Consider the following 15800-nt stretch of genomic DNA (forward strand, 5'->3'; position numbering starts at 1 on the left):
ACAGATTTTATTTCCCTTCTAGTGATTGGTCTATTCAAATTATTTCTTCTTGATTCAGTTTTGGTGGGCTGTATGTTTCTAGAAAGTTGTCCATTTCTTCTAGGTTGTCAAATTTGTTGGCATAAAGTTGTTGCTAGTTCTTCAATGGCTTTTTGTATTTCTATGGTATTGGTTGAGATTTCTCCTTTTTCATTTCTTATTTTGTTTATTTGGGTTCTCTCTCTTTTCTTCTTGGTGAGCCTGGGCAGAGGTTTGTCAATTTTGTTTCCCCTTTCAAAGAACCCGCTCTTGGTTTTATTGATTTTTTTTTTTTTTTTTTTTTTTTTTTTACTGTTTTTTAATCTCTATTTCCTCCCTGATCTTTATTATTTTTTTCCTTTTTCTGACTTTAGGTTTTGTTTGTTCTTCTTTTTCTAATTCTTTTAGGTGGTATGCTAAGTTGTTTATTTTGAGATTTTTCTTGTTTTTTGAGAAAGGCCTGTATTGCTATGAATGTCCCTCTAAGAACTGCTTTTCTGTATCCCATAGATTTTGTAAGGTTGTTTTCATTGTCATTTGTCTCAGGTATTTTTTAATTTTCTTTTTGATTTCCTCATTGACCCATTGGTCTTTTAGTAGCATGTTGTTTAATCTCCATGTCATTGTCTTTTTTTCTCATTTCTTTTTCTGTGGTTGATTTCTAGTCTCATGCCATTGAGGTCAGAGAAGATGCTTGAAATAATTTTTATACTCTTAAATTTGTTGAGGTTAGTCTTGTGCCCTAGTATGTGGTCAATCCTAGAGAATGTTCCATGTGCACTTGAAAAGAATGTGTATTCTGGGTTTTTTTTGGATGTAATGTCCTGAAAATATCAATTAAGTCTAACTGTTCTATTGTATCATTTAGGATCTCTGTTGCCTTACTGATTTTCTGTCTAGAAGATATATCCATTGATGTGAGTGGGGTGTTAAATTTTCCTACTATTATTGTATTCCCATAAATTTCTCCCTTTATGTCTGTTAGTATTTATTTTATGTATTTAGGTGATCCTATATTAGGTGCATATGTGTTGATAAGTGTAAAATCCTCTCCTTGTATTGATCCTTTTACTGTTACATAGTGTCAATCTTTATCTTTCTTTTATAATCTTTGCTATAAAGCCTATTTTTGTCTGATATGAGTATTGCAAGTCCTGCTTTCTTGTCATTTCCATTTGCATAAAATATCTTTTTCCATCCCCTCACTTTCAATCTATGTGTGTCCTTTGCCCTAAGATAGATCACTTGTAGACAGCATATTATAGACTCTTGTTTTTTTATCCTGTCTGCCATTCTATGTCTTTTGATTAGAGCATTCACTCTATTGACATTTAAGGTAATTATTGATACATATGTATTATTGTCATTTTAAACCTTGTTTTCCAGTTGATTCTATGTTTCTTCTTTGTTCCTTTTTCTTTTTGTGGTTTGATGATTTTCATCTATTTTATGCTTGTGTTCTGTTATTTTTGGTCTTTGTGAATCTATTGTATGTGTTTGACTTGTGGTTGCCCTGTTTTTCAAGTATGTTAACTTCTTCCTATATCTGCTTGCTTTAGACTGATAGTAATATAGGCTCAAAAAAAAATTCTTACTCTCCTTCCCCACCTTTTATGATTTTGATGTCCTTTTTTACTTCATGTTTGTACTTTTGCTGTTCCTTGTGTTTATCATCACTTTCACATATAGATTTTTTCCCCCTTTTTGATCAGTTTACTGGCTAATTTAAGTGATTTACTTTCCAATTGTGATTTCCTCCTTCCTGTATCTTCTTGCTTCTTTTCTATTTAAAGAAGACCTTCAATATTTCTTTTAGGATAGGTTTAGTATTGCTGTATTCTTTTCATTTTTGCTTGTCTGAGAAATTGTTTATTGATCCTTCTATTCTAACTGATAATCTTGCTGGGTAGAGTATACTAGGTTGCAGATATTTTCCTTTCAAGACTTTGAATATATTTTGCCACTCCCTTCTGGCCTGTAGAGAAATCAGCTGATAGCCTTTTGGGAGTTTCTTAGTAAGTAACTCTTTGTTTTTCTCTTGCTGCCTTTAGAACCCTCTCCTTATCTTTAACTTTTGCTATTTTTTATTATAATATGTCTTGGTGTAGGTCTGTTTGGGTTTGTCTTGTTTGGGACCCTCTGTGCTTCCTGTATTTGGATATCTGTTTCCTTCTTTAGGTTTGGGAAGCTTTTAGCCATAATTTCTTCAAATACATTTTCAATCCCCTTTTCTTTCTTCTCCTTCTGGAATCCCTATTATACATAGACTGACAGGCTTTATATTATCCCATAGGTCTCTTATATTGCTTTCACTTTTTTCATTTGGTTTTCTGTCTGCTGTTTTTTTTTTTTTTAACTTTTTATTCTGGAAAAGTTTAAGTCATACAAAAATAGTGAAATAAGTCTATCCATTATGCATGTACCCAAGACCCAGCTTAAATAGTTATCAACATGGTAAACCCACCATGAATTTTTTTCTTATTAGTCATCTATTTTATACATATTAGTATATATGTGTCTAACCCAATCTCCCCTGTCTGCTGTTTTGATTGGGTAATTTCCACTATTCTATCTTCCAGATCACTTATTCGTTCTTCTGCATTATTCATTCTGCTATTCATTGCCTTTAGCTCTGTTTTTGTCTTGGCAAATTAATTTTCAATTTTTCTTGGCTCCTCCTTATAGTTTCTAATTCCTTTTTACAGTAATCTGCATTTCTGTTGATAGCTTTTCTTAATTCCTTCAGTATTTTCATTACCTCCTTTTTGAATTCAGTGTCTATTAGACTGGGGGTCTGTTTCACTATTTGTTCCTTCAGGGGAATTCTGTTGGCCTTTTAACTGAGAGTTGTTCCTCTGCTTCTTCACTTTGTTTATATTTCTCTTAGGAGAAACAATTACCTACTGTAGCTTTGGAGGGCTATTTATATGTGGGAGTGTCCCTGTGTAGCTTGTGTGGGTTTAATATTTTTTGGCGTGAAGCCTATTTTTGGTTTGTATGCTTGCTGTCTCTTTCCTCAGTGTGTTCTGGCTGTAATCCTCTTGATAGGGGATGTGCAGGTGTGTGGCCCACATACACTTCCAGGAAGATGGGAGCAGCAGTTGGCACCCTTCTGTGGGACTCTTGGTGGTGGCAGCAGTCTGAACCAGCCTCAAGTCTGAGATGGTACTGTCAGCTCCTGTCCACCCCTGAAGTTCATGTAGGCAGTGCACTGCCACCTGAGAGCTTGCAGGGAGAAAGAAGCTCTCCTATGGTAGTCCCACCCCTCTCTCTGCATGCTCCCCAACAATGGCACATTGCTTTTTTGGCAGGCCCAGACTTCTTCCCATACTCCCTTGGTTGTGGTGCACCACAACCCTGCCCCCTCAGGCTGTCACCACACAGCCAACCCCAGTCCTTTGCCCAGGTCTGGCCTCAGAAGCCCAAGCCTCAGCACCCAACCCCCACCCATCCCACTGAAGGAGCATTTCAGGCTGGGGAGTGGCAGGTGGCAGTACCAACTCTCTGTTCAGGTCTCTCTCCACCTTGCCCTCTGCAAAGCAGACCAGTTGCTGTGCTCTCTTCTGAGGCTCCAAATCTCCTAGTGAGGGGACTTACAGTGTGCGGAAACCTTTCCTCCTTCACAGCTCCCTCCCAGGGGCACAGGTCCCATCCTGATTCCTTACTCTATCTTTTGTTTTTTTTTTTCCAGTTAGATGGAGATTTTCTTGCCCTTTTGGAAGTCTGAGGTCTTCTGCCAGTGTTCAGTAGCTGTTTTGTGAAAATTGTTCCACACGTAGATGTATTTTTGTGGGAGGTGAGCTCCACATCCTACTCCTCTGCCATCTTGATCTGATCCCCTAAGTTAATATTTAGTATTAAAGATAGGTTAAATTGTGGTTTAATTAATACAGACATGTCTTTATTTTTAAAGCATTTTTTATTGAAATATAGTTGATTTACAGTATCATGTAAGTTTCAGATATACAGTACAGCGATTCAGTTACATATGAGTGTGTGTGTGTCTAGATAGTCTTTTTCAGATTCTTTTCCTTTATAGGTTATTACAAAATAATTGAGTATAGTTCTTTGTGCTGTACAGTAGGTCCCTGTATCTATTATATACATAGTAGTGTGTATATGTTAATCCCAACCTCCTAATTTATCCCTCCTCTGACCCACCTTTCCTCTTTGGTAACCATAAGATTTTTTTTCTGTCAGACATGTCTTTATAGTCATCAACATTAAATATAATACTTACAGTACCTAGCTTTACTGCATGTAAATAAGCTCGTGCTATTTCTGTTACAAAATTTTGTCAACATGAAAAATAACTTGGTATGATGAAATTTTTATAAGTAATGAAATAGATATAAGTGATAGAAAGTTTTTAGCTAAAAGAAAAATTATGTTTTAGGGTATGTCTACTTAAAAATAGTTTCCTTAAAACTTTTAGTAACTTAAAACCTTAGAGTTTTGCTAAGTTAAATGATGGGAACCCATTGACTGTCTAGATAATTTTTAAATGAGATAAAATACTGAAACATTAGTTGCTCAAAAAGTGTATTTTTGTCTACTTTTGACCCCTTATTGCAGAAAGAATGATATTTGAGACTATTAATAAATATATATTGTGCTTTATTTTATATTGTACTAAAATTATTAGAAATAATAAGATTAAAGAATGACTGCATGTGTGAAATAGGATATACATTGTCAGTAAGAGAAAATATAAGGAATGAAAATGCAGCTTGTTAAAGGAAAAGAAAGAGAGGTTAAAAAAAAGAAAAAGAGAAAGCATAGGACAAAATCTAAAGTTAAAAAAAGTTATAAACAATTTGTGGAAAAGAAACCCTAAGGAAAGAATTTTGTATGTGATCAGGACCTGCTAAGATTGGAATGAATTTAATTAAGTAAATTACTTTTAATATTAAAAGAAAGGGTGGTACAAAACTGGAATTTAATTTTCTCTCTAAGAAGACAAAGTCTTCTTGGAGTAATTATCTGGTTTTGATAAAAGATTGTGAAGTTTCTTTAAACTTTTGAGGAATCTGTTGCAACTTTCTGTCTGTCTTGGAAATCATTTTCATTATCTTGATTTAGAGAATTAGTATTGTTTCACAGTGACCTATGATCCTATTTGACTAAGTGTTTTAAAACTTTTTGGTATTTTTGACAAATTTCCCCCAAATCCAATTCTAATAAGGTCTTTTGACTTAGAACTTTGGATGCTCTCTCTTTACAAAGACATTTCACTGATCAGGTATATTTGATACATTAAATTATGTAGGAAGCATTATGAAATGAGAAAATTACATAGGAAGCATTATCAAATAAGAAGCAATGTTAAGCCTTCTTTATGTTGTGTCTGTACAGATATGTGTTCCAGAAAATTATGTGAAATTTCTAGAAACCTTGTATGTCCTTAGGTAAAATGTTACCTGTCATCAAAATTGAAGCTCACACTAAAAGGACTAAACCCAAGCATCAGGGAAATGCCCAAACTTTCTGTAAAAAGGCAGAAACAATAAAAGAATCTGTAAAGATTGTGACAAATGGATAAAGCCCATTCTACTTCTGCAAAAAACTGATCCCTCATTGCCAGAATTTTGCCATCCTGATGTCCTTGTAACATGGCAACAGTTTGCTCCTGAATCAGAGAATTTAAGATGAGTAAACAACAGCTATAAATGAAATAGTCAGCTGCCCTGAAAGTGTTAAGAAAAACCTTGTGGGGACTTCCCTGGTGGTCCAGTGGTTAGGAGAGCGTGCTTCCATTGCAGGGGGCACGGGTTCAATCCCTGGTCGGGGAACTAAGATTCCACATGCTGTGCTGCATGGCCAAAAAAAGAAAACAAAAAACAAAAAAACCTTGCAAACTTCTTGAAATTACCACTGTCCCTCTCACCTCCAATCATCAGGCGAGGTCAGCGGGACTCATGGAAAAAGTGGACTCAAGCAGAACAGGAATTAATTACATCGGATTGAATGAAATGATAGCTATGATGATAACTTTTTCATTTTGTTTAAGATATTACTGACTTTTAATCATTTGTTTTCCAGATACTAGGAAAAATTTTTTAAAGATTTAAAACAGTGTGGTAAATTAAACCTTTGTAAGCAGAATTGAAACATCTTTTTCTCCCTAGCTGATTTCTCCAGAATTCAGAACTCTCAAACTAAGCCCTTTGCCTGCAGCTAAATGACTTGATATAAACTTCAGAAAAAAGGCCACAACAGCTCATATTTCAACAACCCTCATGCTTGTTTCTGTATGAGCCACTCAGAAAGTTTACTTGAACACCCGATGACAACATTAGAGAAATTTCAAACTGTAAAAGATGCTTTGACCCTGACATCTAGGAATCTTAATTGACTGCCTCTTGGGCCCAGAAACTGGTTTATAAGCTGCTGTAATTATTAACCTTTGTTTTTCTTCCACTTGCATGAAAGTGCCTCTTATTAAATACCTGATTGCTTGCGCCATAGTCCCGGCTTTGGGAGCCCACCTGTATCACCACCTCCTAAAATGAGATATAACTATTTAACTAAACTGACCTGTTGTCAGAACTAAAAACTGGTTCAAAGAAATGGAAGACTCTACTAACCCATTCTCTTCACAGTTACCAGCTCAGCTTTGAATATGTGAAATGTCCAGAGACGTTTCAGAAGAGGGTACTATTGGGGCCCTAGGTAGGTTCACCCCAAAATGTGCCTCAATTGATTATTTTGAATTAAAGTTACTTAAGAAACAGCCAGTGCAAGGGGGACACTCACACCCTCCTTTCTGTCTCCCTGAAAGCAGGAAATAAATCTCCCATGTGAAAAGTGTACCCCTTGCATCTGGAAGGTAGGATACCCTCATTACCAGAGATAGGAAATTCAGGCCAAAAAGCCTATATAAACAAATGTTATTATATCTTTTTTTTTTTTTTTGGCACACGGGCTTAGTTGCTCCGCGGCATGTGGGATCTTCTTAGAGCTGGGATCGAACCCGTGACCTCTGCATTGGCAGGCGGATTCTTAACCACTGCGCCACCTAGGAAGCCCCTATATCTTTAAATTACTACCCCAAGCCCAAACTCTTAAATGTAATTAAATGTAATCAGTTGTAATTTTGGTTATTGTAACCCAAGTTTCTTTATTGATTACATTGTAACCAGATGTTTAACCATACCTTTTAAGTCTTGTCATTTATAGACAGTTATTACTGTGCTCTGATGCATTTGCAAAAGTGCTTCTTCTTCAGGACTTCCTAGGTGGTACCGTGGTTAAGAATCCGCCTGCCAATGCATGGGACATGGGTTCGATCCCTGCTCCAGGAAGATCCCACATGCTGAGGAGCAACTAAGCCCATGCCCCACAACTACAGAGCCTGTGCTGTAGAGCCTGTAAGCCACAACTGTTGAGCCCATGTGCTGCAACTACTGAAGCCCATGCACCTAGAGTCTGTGCTCTGCAGCAAGAGAAGCCCCTGCAATGAGAAGCACACACACCACAATGAAGAGTAGTCCCTGTTCACCACAACTAGAGAAAGCCCGTATGCAGCAATGACGACCCAAAGCAGTCAATAAATAAATAATAAATTTTTTAAAAAAGTGCTTCATCTTCAAGATGATTCATAAGAAACCTATGGAAGCAGTTAACAGCAGTTCCACATCAAGAGGATGGCTCTGCAAGGATTCTGCTCATACTGACTTAAAACAAGGAGCTGTCCTGCATCTGGGGCCCCTAAATCAGGCATCCAGAGATTTTTACTCCCGGACAGGCATGGTCAACACTCCTACTGAACCCTGAAGCAGCTACAGGAGACAGACCGTCTGTCGCCCCTCTCTTTCCCATACAATTATGGGAGTAAAATCTCTGAAGGGGGAAGGAGAAAGGCGGGAAAAGGGCACAGCACAACCATTAAAAGAATGACACAGCTGTTGAGGATATGACAAAAACTGGTTAGAACCAATTAGGCCAAACATGGTGGAAGATTCCACTTCCAGTAGACCTTGAGCCTCATTATACGTTCATTGTAATATGTTAGCATGCCAAATGACACACCTACAGATCCCATGACAGTTCTGAGGCTGACCATAAAAGGCCAAAAAGTGGGCAGTGGCCCAATTCATAGAAATCTCCTCCCCCTTCCCCCAAATAGTTGAAGGAATCCAATCCTCTCACTTATTAGCCTGTGAAGTTGCCTACCCTATAGAAATTAACCACCCCCCACAGCTCTGAGATGGTAGAACACTGTCTACGGAATGTGTATCTCCCGGGGCTGCCTTCTCCTTTTGAGATGGCCCTCGTTCTGTCGATGAAATGTGTATCTCTCTAAATATAACTGCTTTCCCACCTAGAGCCCCCTTGCCTGCCCACTTGTAACCTTCACAGGTGTCCTATGTTGGCAAATCTACTTCTTGCCTATGGCTTTGCTTCTTGCAGAATTCCTGTGCTGAGACATAAAGCACCTGAGCTTCATGAAGTCCTGGGTCCAGGTGTGTGATTTCAGCAGGGAGATTGTGGGTTCGAGTCCCACCTAAGGCACGACCGGATTCGAGTCCCAGTCTGAGGTGTGCGGTTTCAGTTACATCCCCGAGGGATCAACTAACTTCAGTTGTAATCAAAACGCGACCTTCCTGATACCACAGGAAGCCTATCTATGCTCAAATGTGACCCAAGCCTGTAACAGACTCTTCTTGCTCCTCCTCGTGATGTGAATTTCCTGGGGCAAATCCACCCCAGCTCTGAGGAACTCAGCGCACCTGGAGCAGGTTATTAGCCATTCCGGCAATGAAAGGGACATAGGCCAAAATTGATCATCAGTGCTTTCCAAAGGAAAGAGTTCAGTGATGACATACTTAAGATCAGTTAAAAGTTAAAATGGAGTAACTTGGGTTCAGGTATTCAAAATCGAGGCTGGTGGCCATTGTGGATGTGGTTTCAGACATGTTCCTGCATCACTGAGAACTTGAATTTTCTGAGCTGTATCAAACTCAAGGTTACCACAAGCCGTTTTCGAAACAATATCTGCCAGCAGCGGCCAGCTGCAACTTTATGGTCTCAAGGTCACTCCCTGTAACTGTGCAACTGTTTTGAACATCAACTAACCTTGCTTAACAAGCATGCTTGGGCTTCCTAGGTGGCACAGTGGTTAAGAATCTGCCTGCCAAGGCAGAAGTCACGGGTTCGATACCAGCTTCAGGAAGATCCTACATGCCGCGGAGCAACTAAGCCCGTGTGCCAAAAAAAAAAAACAAAAACCAGCATGCTTACCTCTTGCCAGCCCCAATCCTAGTTCTTGAGAAACAACTTCTACAACTTTGTGGCCTTTGCCTATATAAGCTTCCCCCACTGTGTAGGCAGGAGGAACACAATTCAAGTGCTGCTTGAATCTGTGCTCTCTGGCTATAGTCCTCAGCCTGGCTCAAATAAAACTCTTCTTTTTCTTAATGTAGATTGTTTATTGATTATTTGTGTTGACAATAGCATGAGGTAGAGGTCACAATTTGGATATCCCATTGACCCTGCACCATGTATTGCAAAGACCTGAACTGCAATGGTGACTTTGTCACACAAGTGACTGTGTAAGTGCAGCTATCTGTTCGTGAGAGGAATTGGTCTATAAATTCTTTTTAATAATGTTCTTATTGATGTTTGTTTTAAGGTAATGTTATCCTCATAAAAAGCATTGCAAAATACTCCATGTTTTTCTAGTCTCTGGAAAAGTTTATATTAAGATTGGTGTTATTTCTTTCTTAAATATTTGGAGAAATTCATCAGGTAAACTCTTTGGGCTTTGGAGTGTTCTTTGTGGGAGAATTTTAGTTTGTCATTCAATTTCTTTAATAGATATAGAACTATCCATATTTAAAATGTTCCTTGTATCATTTTTGTTAAACTTTGCTTCTCAAGGAATTTATCAATTTCATCTAAATTTTCAAGTTTATTGGCATAAAATTGTTCATGACATCCTCTTATTAACTGTCTAATATCTGAGGATCAGTACCAGTGTCCCTCTTTTTATTTCTGATATTAGTTATTTGCTTCTTCTTCTTTTGCACTTCTTTATTTTTTCTTGATCAGCTTGGCTAAAGATTTGTCAATACTATTAGTCTTTGCAAAAAGACTCAAATTTGGCTTTCTTTATTGTATTTCCCTCATTTCATTGATGCCTACTCTTTTTTTTTTTTTTTTTTAACGTGCTGGTTGTTGGATCTTAGTTCCATGACCAGGGATCAAACCTGGGCCTTCGGCAATGAAACCACAGTCTTAACCACTTTACCGCCAGGGAATTCCTGATGTCTATTTTTCCCTTATTATTTCTGTCTTTCTGTTTCCTTGGATTTAATTACGTTGCTTTTCAGCTTCTTGAGGGTGATAATTTTCTATCTTTTATCATTTCCAATATTTGCATTTCATGTTATTTTCTTTTAAGAATGTGTCTACCTGCATCCTCCACATGTTGATGTGGTATTTTTATCACCATTCAGTTCAAAACTATTTTCTTATATCCATTTGTTTTCTAGTTTAATCCCTAGTTTAACTTTAGTTTTATCTGATTATTTAGAAGTGCATTGCTTAAATTCCAAACATCAAATATTTGGGGATTTTTTTAGTTTTCTTTTTTTCTTATTGATTCCTTGTTTAATTCTAATGTAGTCAGAGAACATTCCTTTTATGATTTGTCTTTGAATGTGATGAAATTTTCAGGTACACTATAAAATCAATTTTATAAATGACATACATGCACTTAAAAATATCATATTCTGAAGTTGGGGGAGCAGTGATTCTTGTATATCAATTAGGTCAAATTTATAAATCACGTTTTCCAAGTCTTGTGTATGTCTACAGATTTTTTTTTACACTGCTTATTACATCAGTTAATGTGTTTAAAATCTTGCTTTGTAATTGTGGATTTGCCTATTTCTCCTTCAAGTTTGTTCAGTTTTTTTATATATTTTGAGGCTGGTTATTAAGCAAGTAAACACTTAGGATTGTTGTAGCATTTTGTTGGCTTGACACTTTTATCATTATGAAATGTCCCTTTTGATGTCTCCTAAGGTTACTAAGAATAGTACTTTCTGTAACCTCAACTCTTTGAGGGAGGCAGTAACCACTCAGAACATACATTCTCTGTTTTTGGTTTAGAGATGGATTCAAATACGTTAAGCTGCAAATAATTTTATACTTAAGCCTGGGGTGTATGGTAGAGGAGTCATTATTGAACTTTATTCAAATTTATGGGTAAGCTTCCCTCAGGGGATTTTACAAATTTATTGGTAAGCTTTTTATTTGTAACAATGATTAGGGACAAGAGAGCATTACTGACTTCAGTGGATTAGGGCAAGGGATGTTATGTATTCTGTAAAGCATGCCACAGTCCTTCACACGGACCAATAGTTATGTATTTTGCACAGCTTTCAATAGTTCATCTGGATATTCATGTGGGTGATATAACTTTTAATGATTTTACTCTCTATGCTGACTTTTTTACATATGATCTTAAAATATGTTTTTGTATCCTTTAGATAGAAACTGAATTCTCTGTAAATAGTACACAGAGGGAATACTGTGTATTGTTTGTTTAGTTAGAGTTAGTCACAATTTTGGAAAAGCACATTAACTACCCTATTCTGCCCATGGTATTTTTCTTATACAACTCACCTATATTTTGTCAGCAGCGCAACACCTAGTCTGTATGTTGAAGAGGATTCTATAGATAGATGCAAACAGCTGATCACTTCACTGATCTGCATTTCATAATGAAACAATATTATTTTGTTATAAATTTCCTTCTCTTTATTTCTTCTTTGAAGTTGAGGCTTTGTTGTGTGTATTGATTTAAAAATTATTTGTGTAGGTACATGATATTATGTACAACTTTAGCTCAAGATACTTCATTTCAGGATTTTTATTGTAAAAAGAGAGCCAGAATCTGGTCGGTTGAGAACAACTTGGGTAGAATCACGATGTTTGCTAAGACACAACTCAAAGAAGCCTTTTTATTACTACTATTTATTGTTATTGTTAAAAAGTCAGTATTGTTTACAGAAAGTGGTTTTACGCAGGAGAGCCAATTGCCTCCGGGCTGGGAACGTTTTGCCTCCAGTCAGAAGCACTCCTAGGCAGTTCCGTTTGAGACCCCGGCCGGAACCTTGGCGCCGCGACGCCAGTTTCCGGCGGGCTCCTTAGAGCGCGGAACAGTTTGGGGCCGAAGGACCATGAGAGGGCCGGAGCCGGGCCCCGAACCTACGATGGAGGGGGACGTGCTGGACACACTAGAGGCGCTAGGGTGAGTAGTCGTGGGGCCGCCTTTTCCCCGAAAACGTAAGCTGTCCCTCCGCTTGGCTGTTGCAGTCTCCTCCCCTTAGGCCTCCGCTGGGCTCCTGCCGCTCCGTGCAGGCCTCCTTCCCCGCCTCACTGCCTCCGGCGCCGACGGAGTTAAGGGGAAGGCGGGAGAGAAATCCGTTTGGGGGGTGGAGCAGGCCCGGCGTGCTGGGGCGCGTGGCCCCCTCTTCCGAACTGCTTGCCTCGGAACTCCGCAGCCGGACCCGCGGCCGAGGCGCGGAGGGGCCCGCTGGCAGCACTCCCCTGGGGCGGTGTGTTGCTGCCGCGCGGGTGTATTTTTGTTGACGCGCCGGGGGAGAGGCGCTGGAAGCCGGAGTGCAGCTGTTGACTGGGATCTCCTACCTTGTTCAACCTGTGGCTTAATTAGGGTTCGGGAGCGAATCTCTCCTGTTTCCTTGACCCGAGAAGGGGTTTTAGTTCTGTGCGAGTCCATTCATTCAACCGTTTCTTCCATTCGTTAACAACTTATTAACTTGGTGTTAACCTATATTCATTAATGCGTATTTATGTGTGAGTGCGAGGAAGAAGACAGTTTTCAGATTACTGGTAGGTTACCTAGTCGTGGGGAGTATAAAGAGCCTACTGGTGTTTGCAATTCAGAGTGGTAAAGGCTCCGAGAGCTCCTAGATTGGTGTTAATACTTGCAGGCATGGGAATCAATACATGCAACATAGTCTCTCCCTCAACGTCGTCCCTTTTTTCTTTATATCCTTTTTCCCTATCCCAAATTATCTTGTCCTGAACAGTTATTCGTTGTCTCTCGAACATCGTCCCTCCCCACCCTCCACACCCCACCCCCCATCCCCTAATCCGCAAACAAAAGTCAGCTCCAGAACAGGTGCCTTACCTGTCTTGTGCTGCAGAACATCCTACAGCCAGGTCTGCTACAATAAATAGTGGTTAGATGAATGAAGAAAATGTTCAAAGCAGAGAGTGCACAGAGGTTAGCATAGGGCCAGATAGTTGGGAGTCAAAAAAAATTCACATTAATTAAAGACATTGGAGCCATCTGTACAATTGTATGCCTTGCCGCATCTGGAGTTTCTTGAATAGGATAGGCTGTGCCTTTGCAGTGCTATCATGAGGCTTGAACCACCCCTCCCCCCTTTATTTTTCTTAAAACTCACTTGCTCCTCTATCAGTTGCTTCTTTTGGACCCTGTTGATACCTACTTTGCAGTGACTCCTTACAGAGCCTTGCACTTATTAGATCCTTAATAAATGGTCAAATGAAAGCACAGAGCCAGTGGTTATTTAGGGGTCGTTTTTACTTCTGTGAAATTCCTTGGGAATTTTCACTTAACCTGGTTAAGGAAGTAACCAAAACAAGAAGTTAAAATACTTAAAGTGTTTAGGTCCCAAACAGTTTGAGTTTTCAAATATTCCAGATGAGACTAGTGGGATTCTGTAAATAGTTTGTGAAAAATGGAAAGTCAGTGCTTTTTTTTATTTCCTTCATTCTTTGAATTTGTTTATATTATAGGTGTTTTGAAAAATGAAGTGTGTTAATCTTGGCTTTTATCAAGGAAAATTAGTTTCAGATTATTCAATATAGAAAGTAAAACAGTTTACACACTTTAGAATTGATTTTTCCTGGACTATTTGAGGACAGGATTTTGAAGTTTGAATTTTCCTATAAAGATAATGAAATGTGAAAAGAGTAGTTTATTTACAATATATGTTGTAATTGAACATGCATTTCAAAATATCCACGTAGCTTGTGAATAATGCATTTTCTGTTGTGATTAAAAGATTTAGGATATCAGTTAAGGAACTTTAGTTTATCAGATAAAATAGGAAATTAAAGGGCGGAATTAGAAGGGAAAATCTATGTGAAAGAACAGTTTAGTGATGTAGTACATTAGAAGTGAAAACAGCTTTCGTCCGGAACCGCCATCTTCCAGTAATTCACCAAAATGACCAACACAAAAGGGAAGAGGCGGGGCACCTGCTACATGTTCTCTAGGCCTTTTAGAAAACATGGATTTGTTCCTTTGGCCACATACATGTGAATCTACAAGAAAGGTGATATTGTAGATATCAAGGGAATGGGCACTGTACAAAAAGGAATGCCCCACAAATGTTACCATGGCAAAACTGGAAGAGTCTACAGTGTTACCCAGCATGCTGTTGGCATCATTGTAAACAAACAAGTTAAGGGCAAGATTCTTGCCAAGAGAATTAATGTGCGTACCGAGCATATTAAGCACTCTAAGAGCCGAGATAGCGTCCTGAAACGGGTGAAGGAAAATGATCAGAAAAAGAAGGAAGCCAAAGAGAAGGGTACTTGGGTTCAGCTGAAGCGCCAGCCTGCTCCACCCAGAGAAGCACACTTTGTGAGAACCAATGGAAAGGAGCCTGAGCTGCTGGAGCCCATTCCCTACGAGTTCATGGCATGATAGGTGTGAAGAAAATAAAAGCCCTGGACTCTGCAAATGTTTCTCTTTATTGAGTAGAAGTGTGTGTCCCCTCCCCCAAAGAAGTATTTAAATCATATTTTAATTGTGTCCAAATTCATTGGGTGATGTCTTTTCAAATTTGGCAATTTTTCTTTCTGAAAGATGTGAGGTAGTTTGTTGTGCAGTGTACTCCATTGGTTACTAAACTGCCAGATGTTATTTATAAAATATTTATACTAGTTTGAAGATAGTCTCTAAATCTCTATGAAAAAAGAATTTACAATAAATAAATGAAAGGTTAAAAAAAAAAAAGCAAAAACAGGGTAGGAATAAGTTGGTTTCCTTATCTGTGAAAAGAGCAGGCTGGAGCAGATTTCAAAAGTCTCTTTCAGTTCTGACAGTCTGTGATTTTGTAGAACAGTGTATCTCAACCCTAGTTATGCATCAAAATCATGTATGGAGCTTGTAAAAAAAAAAAAAAGTTTCAGTCTGGTATATACCACCAGCTGAGTGAATCATGGTCTTCAGAGGTGCAGTATAGGCATGCATATTTTTAAAAAGCTTCACAGCCTAGGTTGAGAACCACCTTTATGGAGGGAAGTTTATTTCAGATATTTATTGAGCACAACTCTCTGTTGGATGCTGTTCAGAGAAGTCCTTGGTGAGCAAAACAGACTTGGTTCTTGTTCCAGTGGAGCTTACAGTCTAGTGGAGAAAAGAATAATCACACAAATATTTATAAACTAAAATAACTTTTAAAGGAAAAGAACAGGGTGACATTATGTGACAGGAGGACCTCTGTAGTCTTAGGGGTTAGTGACAGATGACTGACAAAGTGACATTTAAGTTGAAATAGGGGTGAGTAGGAGTTAACTAGGAGAAGTTGGCTGGGAAAGGAGGACAAAGGTGTCCTTACAGTGAGAACAAAGTATGAAAGACCTTGAAGTGGCAAAGATCTGTTGTATTAGGAGAACTGAAAGGAGGCTGATGTAGCGGAGGGCAGAGAGCAAGGACCAGTGTTAGAAGATTGGATTGGCGAGGTTTAGGCAGGAATAGGGCATGCAGC

The 15800-nt window shown here is 38.6% G+C and overlaps 1 protein-coding gene and 1 pseudogene across 2 annotated transcripts in view; both read left to right on the top strand.

The window, feature by feature from the left end:
• The first annotated feature begins 12177 nt into the window (after window positions 1-12177).
• FAM98B (family with sequence similarity 98 member B) overlaps window positions 12178-15800 on the top strand; it is a 34831-nt gene continuing 31208 nt past the window's right edge. The window contains exon 1 of the mRNA XM_057721618.1: window positions 12178-12280. Coding sequence (XP_057577601.1) covers window positions 12210-12280 — 71 coding nt within the window. The 5' untranslated portion in view covers window positions 12178-12209. The remainder of the gene's footprint in view (window positions 12281-15800) is intronic.
• Window positions 14031-14981, top strand: LOC130845037 (60S ribosomal protein L21-like; annotated as a pseudogene). The gene has a single exon (XR_009051311.1). The product of XR_009051311.1 is annotated as a 60S ribosomal protein L21-like (transcript).

This window comes from Hippopotamus amphibius, chromosome 2 (genome assembly GCF_030028045.1).
Source record: "Hippopotamus amphibius kiboko isolate mHipAmp2 chromosome 2, mHipAmp2.hap2, whole genome shotgun sequence".
NCBI lineage: Eukaryota > Metazoa > Chordata > Mammalia > Artiodactyla > Hippopotamidae > Hippopotamus > Hippopotamus amphibius.